The 19008-nt window shown below is 39.1% G+C and overlaps 1 protein-coding gene across 2 annotated transcripts in view; it reads left to right on the top strand.

Moving 5' to 3' along the window:
- Window positions 1–11316, top strand: part of N4BP1 (NEDD4 binding protein 1) — a 30089-nt gene extending 18773 nt beyond the window's left edge. The window contains exons 3-8 of one of the 2 annotated variants that reach the window (XM_019505675.1): window positions 3443–3573; window positions 4548–4644; window positions 5886–5993; window positions 9098–9205; window positions 9553–9606; window positions 10674–10755. In XM_019505675.1, the coding sequence (XP_019361220.1) occupies window positions 3443–3573; window positions 4548–4644; window positions 5886–5993; window positions 9098–9205; window positions 9553–9574 (466 nt within the window). In that variant the 3' untranslated portion in view covers window positions 9575–9606; window positions 10674–10755. Of the gene's footprint in view, window positions 1–3442; window positions 3574–4547; window positions 4645–5885; window positions 5994–9097; window positions 9206–9552; window positions 9607–10673 lie in introns of both variants that reach the window. The other variant, XM_019505674.1, reaches the window with a different exon arrangement.
- Window positions 11317–19008: the final 7692 nt, after the last annotated feature.

Raw genomic sequence — 19008 nt, 5'->3', positions numbered from 1 at the left:
CCACTCCATCCTGGGATGCCACCAGATCCTTTGTAGTTTCTTTGCAGTGACAGGAGATGAACAGGTAAGTGCAAGTTCAGGCTTGACACCGAGCCTGGCCAATCCCTCACCCTACCACCCAGTCCCTCTGCAAAGAAGTTAGCACTATAAGTCATCATTGAGGGTGCCACTCAGTTCACAAAAGTTAAGGAAGGATGCCTCAAGTCCAAAACAGGTTGAGAGCCACACCTCTAAGCTAAAGTTTTAATCTTTTCCTCCATCTACTTGATTAATTTCTCACCTCCTCCTCCCCCTACTTCTCCTCTGTGTATTGGCAATGTGTCAACAGACATGGAAGTGATTGCAGTTTTGGCTGCTATTTTCATATTCCATCTGCGGATACATTACCAAATCAAAAAACACTCTGCTTTCAGAGTTATTTCTAAAAAAGCTGCTTCCTCAGTATAATCCAGCTTTATATAGGCACTTGTAGCCTGTATGTGTTTCACTGGAAGCCTTTAACTTACTTTTTGCAGATAATGATGGTAGAAGTGCCTGTGTGCTTCTTTGAGCAGAACAAGCTTTACTTCTGGTGGCTGTTTGAAAGCAAAGATTTAATAATACTTTCATGAAATTGCTTGAAGCAATGGAGGCTGAGCCCAAAACCAGCTTGAATGGCCTCAAATAAATAAATATCCCAGAAAATCAGTTTCTTTGCTTATTGAGTATTCCCAAGTGGCTCATGAATTGTCAATAAAATGCCGTGCTCATTTGATTTATGACCTTCTCTTTTATAAAAAATAGTCCAAGAATCCTTCAGATATTTTGTATAACTCTCAGGGGTGACTATTATTAAGTAAAAATGAAAATTTGTTGACCATTGTTCTAACTTTCTGAGGTTTGGAGACTTTAGTGCTGTACTTCTGAAGCATGAATTTAGGTACTAAGCTTTGCATTTCAGGATTGAAGTACTGTCATTTGACTGTTGTGATTCTGGTTGGTTTTTATGGGGAAAACCTTAAACGATCCATAACTGACAGTAGTTGACTAAAAATACAGTGCTGTTTTGTTACAGTAAATAGTTTTTAAAATGAACTTATTTCCTTACTGTTTAGATTTTGTTGTTTAGAAAATAGTGATGTAAAAATGCAAGTCACAATTATGAGTCACAATAGTCTGAGCTTTTTAGACTGATTTCCCAAACTAGTATAAATGGAAAAGAAATGCAAATTGCTGGGGTTATGTAGAAACTAACACATGCACCACATCCTCTTTAGTACTAACTTTTTTATTAATATAGAAAATGTTGACAGAAGAGAATGGACTTTTACACAATTGAGCTCAAGTATTGGAGCTCAATTCTGTCCAAATACGTTGCATTGCAGCAGGCATAAATATATTGAACACTTAAGGGGGGGGGGGGAAAGCTGTGTATACTGCGCTCAAAAAACACACAAAATAGATTGTATAAATGAGGAAATATTTTACCAATCTGAGAAGTTACGTAAAATTTTACTTCCATATAGCACCATAACCTTGGCGTGTTCTCCACATGCTTGTTCAGTGATACTTGCCATCTCCTGTTCAGTCAGCTGCAAACTCTTGATTACGAAAAAGAGAAAATTGTAATTGAAAATAACTTTCTGACCAAGACGCTTTAAATGTGTTACTAAACCAGCATGTAACCTTCTTTTTTCCAAGGTTGTGCCCTCATTTTTACTGCAATTTCATATCTTATGAGAGATTTTTATGTTGGAAATATGGTTTTTAGAGGCACCCCCAGCTCTGCTCCCTTCTTTTTACTTGCATTTCCAACAACCCTTTCCCATCCCCATCCTTATCATCATCGTCATCATCATCATCCCCCTCCCCCCCTTCCCTCTGGCTTCTACCCTCATTTACAGTGTGCTGAGAAAACACCCAGTCCTTGCTTAGGCTCTTGACTTGCCTTGTGCCATCTTTAACCCTCCTAGGAGAGTGAGGGACTCTACTTTTTGGTCATGTCTACTTTAGAGAAAAGATGTAATATTTGACACAGTGATCATACTGTAGGCCAATCAATTGTACTTCTAAAATGCAACTCCAGAGCATCTCAAACATACCTTCTTTACTGTTTCTGAAAAGCAAGCCTGTAAGTTTGCACTGAATTAAATATTTGTGCAGTAATCACTCCCATTATTACAGGATTGAGTAAATATGATTAAGTCCATATGTAAATGGACTTTACAGTTACATATGGACTTAATCACAAGGTATTATTTCATCTGGTATTTAGCTTAGTCTGTATCTGCTTCTCTCCCTCTTCTGCAGAAGGGCACATTGTGCCTGAAAGCTTGTTTAACATCTCTCTCAACCATGAGTGGTCACATAAAAGTTACCATCAGAAAAACCTTACATCTTGAAACTTTTTCTGGTTTTTATCAGGAAATGTGCTGTGCAAACATGTTCTCTTCTTATACTAGCTAAATGTTTGTCTTTTTTTCCTGTAAATCTGGTTTTTAATATATAGAAATGCATTTGAAATAATGAATTATTTTAAATCAACACCAGCTATAGTCCTCCTTAATAAACTTTTTAAGTTTTTGTTTTAGGTAGGAAAGTGTCAGACTTTCACCCTCCCCCACTCTTTTCCCCCAAAGTCTCTTTTGCCCTGTTTTGTGACGGTCAGTTCTTGGCATCTGGGTACAGTGTTTACTACTGCACAGCAAAACTTCAGTTTTTGGTATGTCTAATATAGAGACTACAAATGGATTAGTTCCTGACTGTCTTGATTTGTTTTCATTTTATTAAAGTCATTTGGCTAAATCACAAAATTAAGAAGTTAACATTTTTATTCTATGTTTTGAGAAGATGGCCTAGATTCAGAGGCATTGCGCTATCCAGCTACTTCCCAGAAAGTATTGGCCCCAAAATTATAGTGAGAGAAGGGATTGGGGACCTTCTGTGTCCCAAACTTCGTATCCTCACTTTCAGTACCCTGAGATGCCCCCTACCAAGACAACTGATTTTTTTTTTGTACCAATTGGTGAGAAGGGACTGTTTCTTTACAGCACAAAAGTTCAAAATTCATTTTAGTTGAATCTTAAATGCAGGTTAAAATGACCAATTAAATAAGTGGTGTTTTAACTTGGGAAGTTTTCATGGTGGACTCTTTAGAAGGAGAGAGAGTCCCTATCTGCAAGTAACAGGTAGTTCTGCCTACAGAACTTCATTCAGGCTAGACACTGTTCACCTGCCTTTCTGGGGTGAGGGGAAGGGAGCAATATATCTACTTTCTAGTAAAATACTCCTGGTTATGGAATGTATTCTGTGCAACTAGAGCAATAAGCATCTACTCCTTTGGTGTAATATGTGAAATGAAGTTGCTATATCTTATACCTTGATCCTGTAAATCACTTCTGTGTCCTTATTTGCCCTACTGTAGTTGAACCTATTTCAACTTCTTTTTTTTTTTTTTTAATAGTCATGGTCTAAATAAATTCTTCTCCTGTCGAGGAATTGCAATTGCTGTTGATTACTTTTGGAAACGTGGTCACCGAAGCATTACTGTGTTTGTTCCACAGTGGAGAACAAGACGTGATCCTTCTGTTACAGGTGAGGCAAAGTTTCCTATTTTCTTGCCTTTTGACTTCAGTTTAATGAACCACTTCCAAGTTCAGCTCTAAATATCTGGGACCTTGGCCATGAAAGTTATATTGGTAAATAAATAGCTTTGAAATAACTGTTTTTACATTTCTCTGAATTCAGTCAAATTATTTGACAGTCTAATTGGACGTTACAGGAAAAGGCAGCTAAGTATCATGTTTGGATTGGAATAATTCATCACGACTACTCGCCTTACAGAAAAGTTTGGGTGTCCTTTCATTTTAAGAAACTCCTCTAGGTTTGAACACTGTTTAAAGATCCACTGTTTAAAGACCTGATATTTAAGATGCATCTTCCATAAGACAAATATTTTTAACTTGAATGAGTTAGCCAAGGGGGAGAAAATCCTTGTAAGTGCAAGGCATTTTCTAGTTTTTTTTGTTTTTTTTTTCCCATATGATGTAGCAAGTCAGTTAAACTACTGGGATGCCTTGTTTTCAGCATGATCTGTAAACTCATGGGAAAACTAGAGTATGCCATGTCTTCCCTAGGATTTTACCCTGTTAACTCCCATTTAAGGCAAGGCCTTAAATATTTTAGGTCTTCTAAACAATTGCATTTTCTCTTCTTCCACTGTTTACCAACCTCTTAAACTTTTTTATTCTGTTTCCTTTCCATAGTTTTAAACTTAAATTTATCTGTTGGGCTGAGCTCAGTCGTCCTATTAACCAACCTTGCAGGTCAAAATGTCTAGCTCCAGGTAAGAGGAGGGTGGGCACTAGGATGCCAGTGCGCATCTCTGCACCCACCGCTGAAGCCCTCCTGTCAGCTGAAGCTCCACATCCACAAGATAGATCCAAAGGTTACCCACTTCTGCTCTAGAAGATAAGCAATATTCTCACTTTACAGTTAAGGAAATGGAAACAGTAAAATTAAGAGAATCTTGTCTTTTAAAACTAAATGTTCATTTAATTTTTTAACAGAGCAGCATTTCTTAACTGAGCTTCAGGATATTGGAATATTGTCTTTAACTCCTGCAAGGGTGGTATTGGGAGCAAGAATTGCTGCTCACGATGACAGGTATGGAAGATACAGGTTAAAAGTCTAACAGTGAATATTGCTAGGTCAAATATCATGAAACCTATTATGAGGTAAATTTTAACTTGCCTAGAGAGAGCCAGGCACCCACTTAATAGATATTGGATGTGCTCCATATTTGTAGAAATGTGATGCTAAAAATGTGCATCTGATATCAGAGATTCTCATTTGTAACAGCTGTCACTGTCACTTCCTTATGTAGTCTGCTTTCAGACTGTCAGGAAAATGAGAGGTTTTTGTTGTATATGTGTTTTGGTAACTTTCTAATATAATATAATTTAAGTCATTGTTCATCTTTGTGTAGACATGGTTGGTTTGTTTTATGTTCGTAACTTTTTTTATAACATAGTTTTCAGAAGGATCTCTCTAAACTATAAAAATAACATTTGCTTAAATCACATACTGTTACCTTACTAACTTAACTCATTGAGTCAGAGCTTTGATGCATATGTCTGGAGCTTTGCTGATAGCTCTGTTCATTTATATATATATATTAATAAAAACAGCATAGTTATTTCAAGTACAAATCTTCAGTTGTAACACTTTTGAAAATAACTTTCAAGTGTTTTCCCCATTGCAAGCAGGGAGTCTACTTTATTTAAAAGAATAGTGTATATTATTGCTGAATTCTCCCAGTCTTAAATTTCCCAGTGAGAAAAGCATGCTAGAAAAAGTTCTTTTAGGAGGGCAGCTATTGCTAAATTTGGCAAAGGTAAAGCAGCTGCCACTCTGAAGTTGTTATTTGCCAGCTGGCTGCTATTTGCATCCCTCTCCCTTTAAACTAGTAAGCATTCCCATTCTCGGGAGAAGAGATGTTCTTGCACTTAATATGCCTTACTTTTTTGGTTGGACATATGGTTGTATCAACTAATAATCAACTAGGAGTAAATGTGTGAACGTGAAAATACATTACATTTTTAGTTTTTTCTTTAAACCCTGAATCTCTCTATTTAAGAGTGCTAGGGCAGAAGATATTAGAGTTCTGTAGACTGAAGATTGAATTATTTCCATGGTGGTTCTTGGGTACTGCTTGAATAAGCAGTGCAGTTGCAAAATGCATGTGGTATTTGAGTATCATTTTTAGTCGGGGGTAGTCAGCTGGCTTCTCTGAGTATCCTTGCTAATGGAGTTCTTCTTAAGGCTGTAGTGCTGGTTTTCTAGGTGATGTAAATGTCTTCAACTGAGGCAAAAGATTTTAACTGTCTTTGAAACAAATGTTGTAGATTTTTGCTGCATCTTGCTGATAAAACTGGAGGGATTATTGTTACTAATGATAACTTCAGAGAATTTGTGACGGAATCACTTTCCTGGAGAGAGATTATTCAAAGAAGGTAATTACTTGGATTTGCACACATATAGCAAGGTTGCCTATCCATACATGCCAAGTGCCATTAGCATAATGTTGAAGCATTTTTTTTAAGAGAACCTTTGGCCCTTCTGACACTTCCTGGTTGTAGACTATTAGGTAGCCCTTCCTGGAAATGGAGTCTTGTAGCCCAGTTGCCTTAGACTCTGAACCCAGTGCTGTAACTCTGGGCCTCCAAGTAGATTAAGCACAATGGCTATCAGAGATGAGATCTTTTGATACTCTGAAAAGGTCAACCATAAACCCAGGGGCACATGACAGCTGAAGGAAATCTATAGCAGCTTTGTAAGGGTACCAAAACCGTTATCACTTTTAATAATTGTCACTTTACCTAGCATGACAAATATGTTGCTACACAAATTTTAATTAATTATTGTATTTTCTTGACTTTTTTCCCCTTACTGCTTTTGAATATTCTCTCCCACCTACACATGACTATTTCCCAACCTCCTTCTGCTTCCTCTGTTTCCCAAATTACAGCATCTGTCTACACCATGCAGCCTGTTTCTCTTTTTCAGGATTCTTAAATTGGATCTATCTCTGATGAAATTGTATTTCTTTGCTCTTCTCCCTTGCCAAGCTTCCTTGTAGGCCCTCAAGGTTTTTCTGTTTTGTTGTTTGTTTTCTGCTCCCTCTGGATATGACTGAATGTCATAGACACATCTGGGCCTGCTTTAAACTAGTGAGGGGCATGCTGATGACAGTATATTTGTGGCAGCATGGATGATGAGCCTATGTTGGTCTCCAAAGAATTAGTTACCCAGTTTATTCAATAGATCTTGTAGTCTGCACAGACCTTCATGCTCCTATTGCCACTTTGCTCTCAGTAGCCAAACAAAGTAATTTAAAGCTAGCTTAAGTATATGTGTATGAGTTGCAGTTCCTGTGTTAGAGGTGTCCTGAATCTTACAGCTTCTAGTCTTTGGAATTTCCATTCAAGCAAAACACCATGCCAAAAACCGTCCTTGGAGATGAGATTACCTTGTGCCATCCATTGTGTTAAGGAGCTCCTGCTTGAATAGGACAGAACAACTTAAAGATACAGCAATTCTGTCAGATGAACCAGAATTAGTAAGCTGTGGAGATTCCCCAGATCATTAGTGTGGCAGTGCCATATAATATAACCCCCTCACCTATTGTAGAGAGCCCTGATTATTATGCTGACTTGGTTGGAAATGACAAGGGTGCAAATTACAAAGCTGCATAGACCATCCCACCAGTAAACCACTCTTATTGAAGACTTACTGAGTATATGACTCAAATATTTCTATTAATCTCATCTTGGCTTTATGGCACAGAGTGAGCTAGTCTGTCTGATAAGTAGATCCTTTGCTACTTTGAGGCTTTAGAAAGCAACAACTTTTGAATTCCATACAGAGACAAGCAGCAAGGGTCCCACGGCCCTGATCTCATGTTTGCTGTAAGAAACTTAAGGCCCCTCTAGACATTCAGGTAAAGGGCATAATAAGATATGATGTTCAATCCACACAATCGTGCCTCCTGTCATGTCACACATGCATGGCAGGAGGCATGATTGTAGGTTTGAGTATCAGATCCAATTGTGCCATATTGCCTGTGCAAGGGGAGCCTGGGATTGTGATGCTGGTCTTCCTCTTCACCAGCTCCCGCTGCTGCGAGCTCTGCAGCTGAGTCTCACAGCAGGGACAGCGTATGGAACCCGGGCTCTGTTATGAGCCCCATCAGCTGTAGGGCTTGCAGGGAAGCACCTGGCCAATGGTGCGATAAGAAAAAACCACAAAGTTATTCTACAAAAAATATGGACTGTCTTTGTGGCTTATTGCTTGCTTTTATCATGCCATTAACGTGCGTGTCTGGGTCACAACTTAAAGCATGATTAACTGGTTAATCACACCTTAAATGTAATGTGTAGGTGGGACCTTACTTACCAAGCAAGCAGCCACTGTACCACAGTAACTTTGGTTTATGGACATTTGAGACCTAGTCCTTCTTAGAATCCACTGTAGTAGTCTAATCTTATAGTGACACAACTTATTGTAAATAACCATTTTAGTATTTTCAGTTACCTGACTCCATTTTCATAAAGAAAAATAGAGAAAGCTAGATGATCATGTATTAAGTCCAGCATTTAATGTACAGTGTTTTCTCAGGCTTTACAGTAGTATGCTCTTTGAATATGTAATGTGGTTGTCCGGTGTTTTTTTCTACTGAACTGGCTAAATTGTTCCAATTACTGATATGTATACAAGAAGGAAAATGCACTACTATGGGTGTAGTATACTTCCACGTTTTACATGAAGAAACCATGTTTACCTAACTTCAGAAACCAAATTAAATTTTGGTATTTAAAATCGGATGGCTTGCTTTTAACTTAAAGTAAAAGAGCAATTCCTCTCCTTTCGCTTAGGGTCTGATCTCAAGCCCACAGAAGTCAATGAAAAGACCACAGCTGGCTTCCAATACACTTTGAACCACCCCTATATCATCTTCAAAGAACAAAAGACTAAAACAATTACAGCATATGAATAATGGAGATGCTTCTGTTGCTGCAGTAGTTGTTTCTTCCATGACTGTTTTCCAGGCTTGTGTGAATGGGTAGACAAATGTATTCATGCAGCCAAAGCTACTGTCTCTCTTTGATGTGCAAATTTGCAATAGATTCAAATCATGGGGCTTGCCAGTACTTTGTATGTCCTTGTGGTGCTGCTCTGATCACAATTGGTTATGTAGCCAATTGCAATATACAGGTCTTGGACCAACTCTTCTGTGGAGGAAATTTTCTGAACATTTCCACTTTTCTTATCCTTTCTTACCAGCCCCGTTACACTTCCTCTGTTTTCAGAACCTTGTTTTGCAGTAGCCCAAACCTCATAGTTCAAGAAATTCAGTATCCCCGAGTACAGTGGAAATGTCCTGTCTCTATAGTTAGCCATTAACAGTTTGGCAGTGAGTACTGCTTATAGCTACAACAGATGTTCTCAACATCAGACAGTTTTGAGTCCTGCTAAAAAAATTAAGTATAGTTCATTCTACATACTGGTGAGGGGAGAAAGACTTACTTGTTTTTTTCATAACTACTTAATGTTGCAGATTGCTCCAGTACACTTTTGTTGGGGACATATTCATGGTTCCTGATGATCCTTTGGGAAGAAATGGACCCAGATTAGATGACTTCCTTCAGAATCAAGGCAGTGTTAGGTATAGTGCTTGCGCATGCCCACTCTCTCTCATTCTCTTTCTGTTTTGCTTTATGAGCTGTGACTTCAGAGAAAATACTGTTCCACTGTTTTATTACAGTACAAGAGTGGTGTTGTAGCCATGATGGTCCCTAAATTATGCGAAAGGCAAGGATTTCTTAGGGTGATATCTTTTATTGGACCAAGAATGTACACAGTTCGTCCAATGAATTATGTCACTCTAACAAATTCTTTCCCCTCAATGCTTTATTTAAAGTAAGTGTATACATTATTCAAAATGTCAAGAGCACTGGTTCTAAAGAGTCTTATGGTGGGGAAAAACAGATTTTGTTTTTTGTTTTTACTTAGTCTGTTCAGAAATTGGTGGTGACATTGTGCAGCTAACCAAGATCTTACTCATCGGTAAAATAAGTCAGACAAGTAACTCAGTAACTTCCTCTGAGGTTTGGTTGTGGGGGTGTTCACATAAATGCGATGAACTTTATGGTGTTTTGATATTACACAGAAGTAGTACTGATTTATAAAACCAAAAGTTCATCTAAATACCTTAATTGACCACACTGATTTATCTCCATGTGGGTACTGTAGACGTCACTGCACACAAAGTACAGAGATGCGCACACACTGCATGTTGCATGGGCACAGCTTTTTCTTTTTTTTTATTTTCACCTTTACATTGTTGTTATATTATGCCGATTTAAATATCTTGCCACGATTTATTGAACTAAATGAGAGGGTTGTGATGGTGTTTAAGAAGATGCCTCTCGTTTTTACTTTTTTTCATTTTAAATTTCAAAAGGAAAAAAAACTAAAAACCTATGAACAAGATTTAAAAATAGCTGCTGTTGTTTGGTTATCTTCCAAGGTTTTTTAAGTTGGAAGCTTTTCCTTGCTGAGTCTCTATATAGCTGAAAGGAGCATAGCTTCTTGAACAGATAAGTCAGTGGCAGTTTTCTATAGGAACAGTTGCAGTAGATAGAGGCCTTACTTTTTAGGGTTTGTTTTAAAATGAAAAGAGAAACCACTAATTTTAATATTAACTTAGACACTCAAACCTGTCTGATTTTTATCTATATTAATGAAAATAGTTAGTATGTCTGACACAACTAGTTGACTTAATGGCTGTTTATCCACCTAATCAGTAATACTGAAGTTAGAGCCTTGCATTTAAAAAAAAAAAAAAAAAATAGTAACTTTGTTTTTGCTGTATAGTCTACTTGTCACCAATGTAAAACATCAGAGCCAAACGCATCTAATATAAATTCAAGGCTTTTGGGCTCTTGGGTTTCAGATTTGAAGTTTTTTTGGATGAAGTTTGATCCTCTATTTTTGTATTGCATTTTTAGTCCATAACAACCTTACGAGTAATGTAAAGATTTTGGAACACCTTTTTGCTTTTCATTTGTTGTTGTACTTGGAAGAATCTCCACATCTCTTCCTTGATTTGAGATTTCATTTTTGTTCCATAGAAATTTTCCACCAACACAAACAGCATTACCAAGTGCTGGGTTGCATTCTTCTGAGACATCGGTCTTCATGCCAGTAACCAAGCTGGCCGATAGTAGTAGACAGTCTATGAACAGAGCACATCCTGGTCCTTCAACTCCCTGGCTTCCACTGCAACCAGATATTCCAGATGTACAGACTTGTTTAACAGTTCCACCACAAAGATCTGTTACCGAAACAAAACAGCTGAGAGAAGCACTGGTAAAAATATTTCCCGATTCTGAGCAAAGACAGAAGATTGATCAAATACTTGCAAACCATCCATTCATGAGAGACCTTAATGCACTGTCTGCCATGGTGCTTGATTGATTGTAATATTGGGTTCTTTGTATTTACAGCTAATTGAATTCAAACTTTGGATGCCAATATGAACAACATGTTGCACCAAGTTACACTGTGTATATTCAAAACTTAATTTTATTTGTATAAACAAAGATGAGAACTATTTTTGTGTATATTCTTGTGGCTTTCAGACACCAGCTTTTTGGTAAATTAAATTGTGCTGCTATTACAGATTTGTGTTAACATTTTCTGTGAAAAGAAACAAATCTTGACTTCTCCCTCATTGGAATTTCTTATTAAAGTAGTAACAGTTCACTTCCTGTATTTTAACATTTGTTTTTTAACTGTGCCTTTTTAAAAGGGAAAATCATGTCTGTCAGATACCTGAATTAGACCTTTTTAAACTGAAAAATTATTCCTTTTAGAAAAAATATCATGAGATACTTGTCAGACTTTGCACTTTCAGTGGGGGCAGGCACATGGGTGAAAGCCTAGAGGTCACAAGTTCCGGGCCATAGTAGAAACACTCATGGTGTGGCCCTGTCAGATTCCAATGAATCTGTGAAGGAAACAAAGGTACTTTCAGCAGTTGATTTTTGGCTCGTAGATAGGAACTGCTTATACTTTTGCACTGCACTTTTCTTGTATGGTAAAGAATGAAGAAATGCCACTAGATGGCATCTTGTATCTTTTGTTTTTTACAGATCAAGCAAGATTTCTAGCTTTCTCAGAAATGCCAGTTCACATAAAAGAAAATTCAAACCACAATAATAAAATTCATTTGGTAATAGTGCTATATAGTAGTACCACTTACAGAATAAATAGTGGAAGAGCTGTTAGACATAACTAAAAACAGCTGAGGCATGTGACCATTCACATGACATGCTATAGGCAAGCATTGTTATTGCAGCAGGCTAAGAAACTGTATGTGTACATATGCATATGGGGTTTTAGTATTTATAACTATATAAGTAGTCAGTTTTGAACCAAAAATGTCAGTTTGATTCTTCATGCAGGAAAAGAAGGATCATTAAAACCGGGTACATTTGTGAGCCACTATAACGAGAAAATTCCTAATGCTTTTGAAAGATTGTCAGTGGTTCTTAACCTTTTTTTGTTTTAAATTGGAAGCACTCTGGTGGAGAACCACTTTTCTGCTTTTTTGCTGTCTCAGCTTACCTGTCTGGTTCTCAACAGAGGTGCTGCTGCTACCAGGTAAAAATGCCCCATGCACCTCATGCACAGCCATACTGGGGAAGGCCTGTGTGCTCCTGCCTGGATTAGTTATCTGATAGGCTTTCCTGCCTGGTTTAGGCTTATGTATAACTGGCTAGTTCATAAGGCCTTTTTTTAATTACTGTTAACAGAATATGGTGTGGCATTAAAAACCCCATGCTAGCTAGGAAAGGGGGTTAGAAAGTGCGGTGATAATAGTTTGCCCCTGCTAGGCCTATGCTAAGTGTTGGGTCTGAAAACAGAAATTTAAAGAGGGAACACAGATTTGTGTGGCAAACCAGGAAGGAGAGTGGGCTGGCAACACCCCTGTTGAACCAGGAACCTGACTGTAGCTGGGAACCGACTGAACGCTGCCATCTGCTTCCGCTTCCCTGAAGACAAGCCTCGGGTTTTTCACCAACTGCATTTCTGAGTAAAAGACTAGTGTGACCGGTCAGGTGAATCATTGGGCTGGTACTGTTCCTGCTGGGAGAAGCCTATCCCCCTTCTAAGTAATGATCTGGCTAGCTCAAAGCCTTCAGTAAAATAATTATTATTTTTCTATCTTAAGCTAGAAGCCTGGCAGCACTGGGCATGTCTACATGTGCACTTTAATGCACATTAGTGTATTTTAATGCTTATTAAAGCATCATTAAAAAAATGCACTTTTGCTAATATACATTAAAATAGGCTAATGCTCACTAAAGTGTCACTAAAAACAATACTCTTCAGTTAATGCGCATTAAGATAGGCTAGTGTGCATTTTCCTAGTACCTCACAATGGGAGGGTATTTATATACATACTTTTTTGTCCCATGATGTGCCGGAGATCTGCTACTTCGGAGCACACTCAGTTAATCTAATCTGTTCTGCACGCAATATGATGCAAACTGTATTGTGCCACATGCAGTTGTATAAGCAGCAAAATGCACATTAGCGCACAGAAAATAGCAGTGGTGTGCTTTTGAATTAAAGTACCTTCTATGTGCTTTAGTTCAAAAGTGTGCTGCCGCCATTTTCTCAGTGCTGATGTACATTTTGCCACTTGTACAAGTGTTGCAGCACCCGGTTCTTTTCAAGGCTCCTGGCACTGTGACACTTACAAGCCTGGAGGTACTAGATTTAATGTGCATTAATTAAAGCGCATTAATGCAATGTAGACGGACACATACAATTTCTAAATAGAATAATCTTCAGGAGGAGCCCAACTGAATGTAATGGCCTGGTGACTGGGGAACCTGACTGCTGGCCGGTTATGACTGAAAGCAAGCTTCATGGAAATAATTGTTGACCATGTTGTCCCAAAATAGCTTCCATAGGACCTACTTGATGTGAACTTCATGTTCTGCATCAGCTGGCTTTATCTGATGTTTGTAAGAGGCCTTATGCTACCACTTACCTTGAAAAAAGGGAGTTGCATGGTGGGACTGATTGAGAATCACCTCTCAAAGGTAAGATGGTGAAGGCCAACAGAGCTCGCTGGGAGAGAAAGCTATAGGTAGATCTAAACTTCCAAGTTCTCAGCCACTGAAGTCTGGGAAAAATTTCTTGGGGGCAGTCAGGGAAGCACAGTTATGCCTGCTAATAGGATGGGATTTCTTGGGTTGTGACAGCCAGGTGTATGGAGTATGTGGGCCTTAACTGTAGGGTTAAATATGATGTACATAAAACCCTTCAAAGTGGAGAAAATAGGAGGGCCTGATGGGTTCAGGGTTTGGACTCCTATCAGCTGCAGTAAGTTTAAAAAAAACCTGGTACATATCCTGTGTGTGGAAAGAGAAAAAACGAACACAACTAACAGCTGAAATTCCCCAAGAAGTGTGATGAAGTATGTTGACCCCATGTAAGCCAAGAAGAACTTGGCAAGCTGCAGTGACCCCAGTCAGCGCCTTGCCTGCTATTCCTTTGGTAGGCATAAAGTCTGAAGCCTAAGGAGCACAGCTCAGTCGGGCCTGACCAGGAAGAGGGGATCAGGCTGGTAACTACTGCTCCCAACAAGAAGTCTGCCAGGAGCAAAGTCAAAACAGACTGCCATCTGCCTCTGCCCCCTGGCGTGAGGGTAGACTCGTTACTAGGAACCTACTTAAATAAAGTAAAGGGGCCATACTGGTGTGCAGCCAAAAGGAGATGAGGGTAGGAGGTAGCTGAAGGTTCTTTTGTTTTGTTGGGGGAGTCTGCTCTAAAAAGGTTGAACTCTTTGATGATTAGCTGAAGGGTTAGGGCACCATAACCAAAACACTCTGAAGATGAGTGCTGTGCTGTGCCGTGCCCTGCTGCAGGATGTGTAGGATGAGTTTCATTTTCAGTGTGGTAGAGGTGCTGTGTTCTTTTGGTCTGTATAAAATTGTCAACCATTTTAATTTGCTTGCAAGTTCTTTTACAAAGCATGTAATATTCTGGTTATTAGTGACCAGACCATGCCACTGCTAGGAGCACATCTGTTCATGAAATCTTGAGCCTCAGACTAAAGAGCTGTCTTGGATTGTTCTGCTGTTTCCAGAGAAACTGCAATAGAGCTAGAGGGTCACAACATGGTGTCACAGTAGCACAAATTGCCTTAAATCCCCCTTGGAACCAGTAGCACTAATCACTCAGAGCATGTTTGGTTTAAGCCAAAAAAGAGGTTTGTTTACATATTTTTTCAAGGGTTTGGGGGGTTTTTTAATCACATGAGTCTTCTCCTAGCTTAATGACTTAATGAAATATTGCAGTACATCATCTCATTTCATTTGTCCTGAATGATACAGTGATTCCTAAGTAATTCTAAGCATAAATCCTCTGCCAGCAGGCACTCTTATTCCAGGATAATTGAACACACATGGCAATAATCAAGAATAGCAATTGCACTTTAAATTCACCCTCTTCATTAATTCAAAACAACTTTTAAGCATAGACAAGTCCTAAGTTGTCTGGTGATTTTTGTTTTTAATGTTTTTATGCTTTCTAGTTCATTTGGTATCAAAGCCAAAATTGTTCCCTAATTGGTAGCACTTGTTCTTTAATGAGTAATAGCTAATACTATCAGTGAACAAGTATGCATGCCTGATCAAGTCTGTTGCAGAATTTGTCTTTGGACCCATTACCTATACACACCTGTCTTTGTTCATGTGCATAATTAATTTAATGAACTTTGGCACCCCAGAGATGATTGTGAATAAGCAAGCAGCTTTATGCACTCATATTGTGGTCTTTGTCCTTTTGTTTAAAGCTTTTCGCATCTATCAACAGTTGAAAGCTGGAAAAATACATGTGCTTCAGCCCTGTTAGTGTATGTTTACTTAGGATGGTTTTTTGGAGGTAGAGGCTAAAGTTCTAGGTTGTTCAGGGAAGGAGTAAAGGCTTTAAGACACTTCTATGCTTTTCCATTTCCATTTTTGCAATATCCAGAGAGGGGATGGAGAAGAGAGGGAAAAGGGGCAGAAGGAAGTCACATTTTGGCTCTATGTGAGCAAATCATATAATGCTAGAAGGAAGCACTGGTTCTGTTGTTTATTTCTATAGCAGGTTTCTCTGCCTGTCATTGGGTGCATCTACACATGCAAGTAATGTGACTGAATATACTCTGACTCAATTTGAACTGGAGTAAATTAATCCCAAAGTCATTGTCTACACCTACATTTAAGCATAGTACTGCACTGCTAGATACTGCTTGTATCTGATGGGATTATCCAGCAGCAGAGTAAGCTAGTCTACTTTGCTGTAATTGTTGTGCATGGTGATGCCTTACTGCACAGCAGATTAGTCTGCTGTACAGTAAAGTGTCTCATGCAGACACACCCACTGAGTGCCTTACTTTGGTTTCTAACATCTCCCCATTTTTTGAAAAGCACCTCTCCTACTCCTTGTTGCAGTAAGAGTGAATATCTGACAACCCCTGTATGCAAGGAAGTGCACTGACTTGTACAAGGCTTATCTGTGACTCCTGTGCTGTCTCCATCTGGTTCACAAGCTTGTGAGCTATATTTTTATTTTGAATGCCTCTCTTGCTAATACAGCTTTGCATCATATTGTTTCCAGGTTCAGACCTGATTTATGTTCTGAATAGTTCTCCCTTGATGGGAGCTCATAGTTACCTCTGCCACAATGTATGTATATGACATTTTCTTTTAATAAGAATGCAGTTTAAAAAGCCTACCTTACAGATTTGAAGACCACCTAATGTTCGCTCAGCTGGGTAAGTTGTCATGGTCTATTGCTGGAGGAGTTCTGATATTACAAGCATACTTAGAAAGCAAAGTATGTATCTAGTACACTCAATCTCTGTCTTCTGCTAGCAGGTATAAACTCAGCATTCCTGTACCTGTACAGCAGATCTTTCAAGAACGTCTGATCTGTTTTTCAGTGCAGCATTAATCTGACGATGTCTGTATGTACACAATTCTGTGCGTATGCACTTTGGTGTCCTAAAATGTGCATACGCAATAGGAAGTTTACAATATCTGGTTCACATAATAAACTCTTTGTAGTCAAAACGGGTCTTGTACATGCACGTTTTCTGCTGTCTGTGTGTACATTAACATTCAAAACATGTTGCCTCTGATGTCTGAAACCCTGCAGCTGTGCAAGTCATAGTCAGATCCAGGATTTGACAAAGGGAAATGCAGGAGCAGCTACCCGCACTGCAGGTGTGGCTGTATCCCTGTTCTCAGCCTCCTCCCTCCACCCACCAGTGCAGGAAGACTGCCACCAGTGCCTTGGGGGACTTTTTTAAGTCCCCAAAATATGTAAGATTCTTACCCAACTTCCCCTTCATGCTCATAAAAATGTTCTTTCCCCATCCTTTCTGCCTTTCCCCTGCCTGCTGCTGTTGTCTACTTGCTGTCCTGGGGGAAAGGGAATCTTCAACGCTGCTCCTTCTGCTCTAGCCAGGCTGCATGGGGGCTGGGCTGAGCTGGGAACAGTGACAGAGATGGGTTGAGGGTTCTTCCTCCCTGCACTTGCTCTCAGGGGCCTGGGTAGGGTGGGGGAACCCACTTGTTGCCACTTCTGCTGCTGTCCCCAGGGGCTCCAGCAGCAGAGTCCAGTCCGAAAGGGGAGTGCAACTGTACCATTGCACCCCCTCTTGATCTGCCTCTGGTCCTAGTAATCTCAGGGGGGTGGAGGAGAATGCACAATTTTACCGACCCCATTACACCAAAGTGATTTTAATAAGATGTCATTACACCTAAAATGACTGCATCCTCACTGCAGAAATGACACTGTCCCTACTAAGAAACAAATACATTCCCCAAGAAACAAGGAATAATCTGTATAAAATTCTGACAGTAACCCTGAAAACTATTGCTAGTTCACCAAAAATTGCAACAGTTGTAAAATACCAATTTTAGACAGCATTTTCAGAGGGAATTTTTTTTACAATCTGTAAATTCTCAGTCTGAAACTTTAGGTACATATGAAGTGTTTTTGTTGTTTTTACAGCTTCTCAGGAGCAAATCTTTCACATTTGAAAGTTAGTTATTATTTCTGTGGTAGTCAGAATTTGGAACCATCTAATAAAGGCTTCAGTGGAGATGTGTTGCTTTACTCCTGTTAAATATCTGGCCCCATTTTGTCATACTCTCAAATAATAAAATGGGAACCAATCATTTGATGATCAGGCCACTAGATATATTGCTAGATCATGAAATGAAGTACATTAAGGTGCTGGGTCCAATATTTTCCTGATGGTTGTGATTTTAATCTTGTAATGAAATGTCCTATATGAGAGAACCCCCAAGAAAGTACAAGGAGGATGCATTATGATTAAAGTCCAAAGTAGACTTCCAGGTATATTGGTACACTGTAATAATTGAAAACCAGGTGACAGACACATTCCCTCCACATAAGAATGGGGGGAGGGAATGGATATTGCTGAAATGAGCAAGTGTCAGAGCTAGCCATAGTCTTCAAAACATCCCCTCGTAGGAAATCCATTTGTTGATAACACTAAAGAAACTGCAGAGGGAGCCAGTTGCTCATTCTTCCAGAAAGTGATGAGAATTAAGTTTTCCAGCCTTTGAGAAATGGGAACAGGATGCACGACTGTCAAATGTTTGATCGCACAGTTGTTTAGGCTTAATGCAGAAGTTTGTTTCATTGTTCCTTGTGCGCTCTTGTTAATCTTTGTATCTTATGCTGGGACTGTAAGCTGTTTTGGCAATAACTGTCTCTGTATGCTGTCTAGCACAACTGGGTTATAGTCTGTATCTGGTGAGTCTAGTTCTACCACAAATAATAAGTTGGAGGTTGATGCTTATCCCATGACCCACTATAAAGACAGAATAATAGCTCTGTTTAGTGGGAACAGAAATGTGTCTATAAAACAAATGTAATCCCTGCTTTTCCCCCCCCCACAAGCTAAATCATCAGGATGATGTTGCTTAAGAAACTGAGGAAAGAAACCTGGATGAGCAATGTTGGTAAGAACTCTGGTTTAGAAAGAATTGCTAATCTGATCCAGGGCCAAACTGCTTACTTTGTCATGCTCAGATATAGGAAAGCAGAGAAGGCCCTGTAGCTGTAACAGAAATGCAAAAAGGGGCCTGTCCCCTGACTGAGCAGATGAGACTTATGCATACCAGCAACTGGTTTGGAAATGTATTGAGCAGCTCAAATCTAAATGAGTAGAAACCCATCCGAAACTGCAAAAATTAAAAAAAAACCCTGGAAGGTCTGAAAGAAAAAGTATGAAGGGTAGGCAGGAGGGGTTGCTGCGAGAGGGATGCCGGAATTTCGGGCGGATCCCTGTTTCCTCTATAGAGTTAGCCCAGGCCCAAAGTTCTTGACTATACACAATTTATTGAGTTACAAACATTTATATAT

This window comes from Gavialis gangeticus, unplaced genomic scaffold (assembly GCF_001723915.1).
Source record: "Gavialis gangeticus isolate Ggan-Ray unplaced genomic scaffold, GavGan_comp1, whole genome shotgun sequence".
Lineage (NCBI taxonomy): Eukaryota > Metazoa > Chordata > Crocodylia > Gavialidae > Gavialis > Gavialis gangeticus.
Note: the sequence above shows the minus strand (reverse complement) of the source record. Positions and strands in the feature narration are given on the sequence as shown.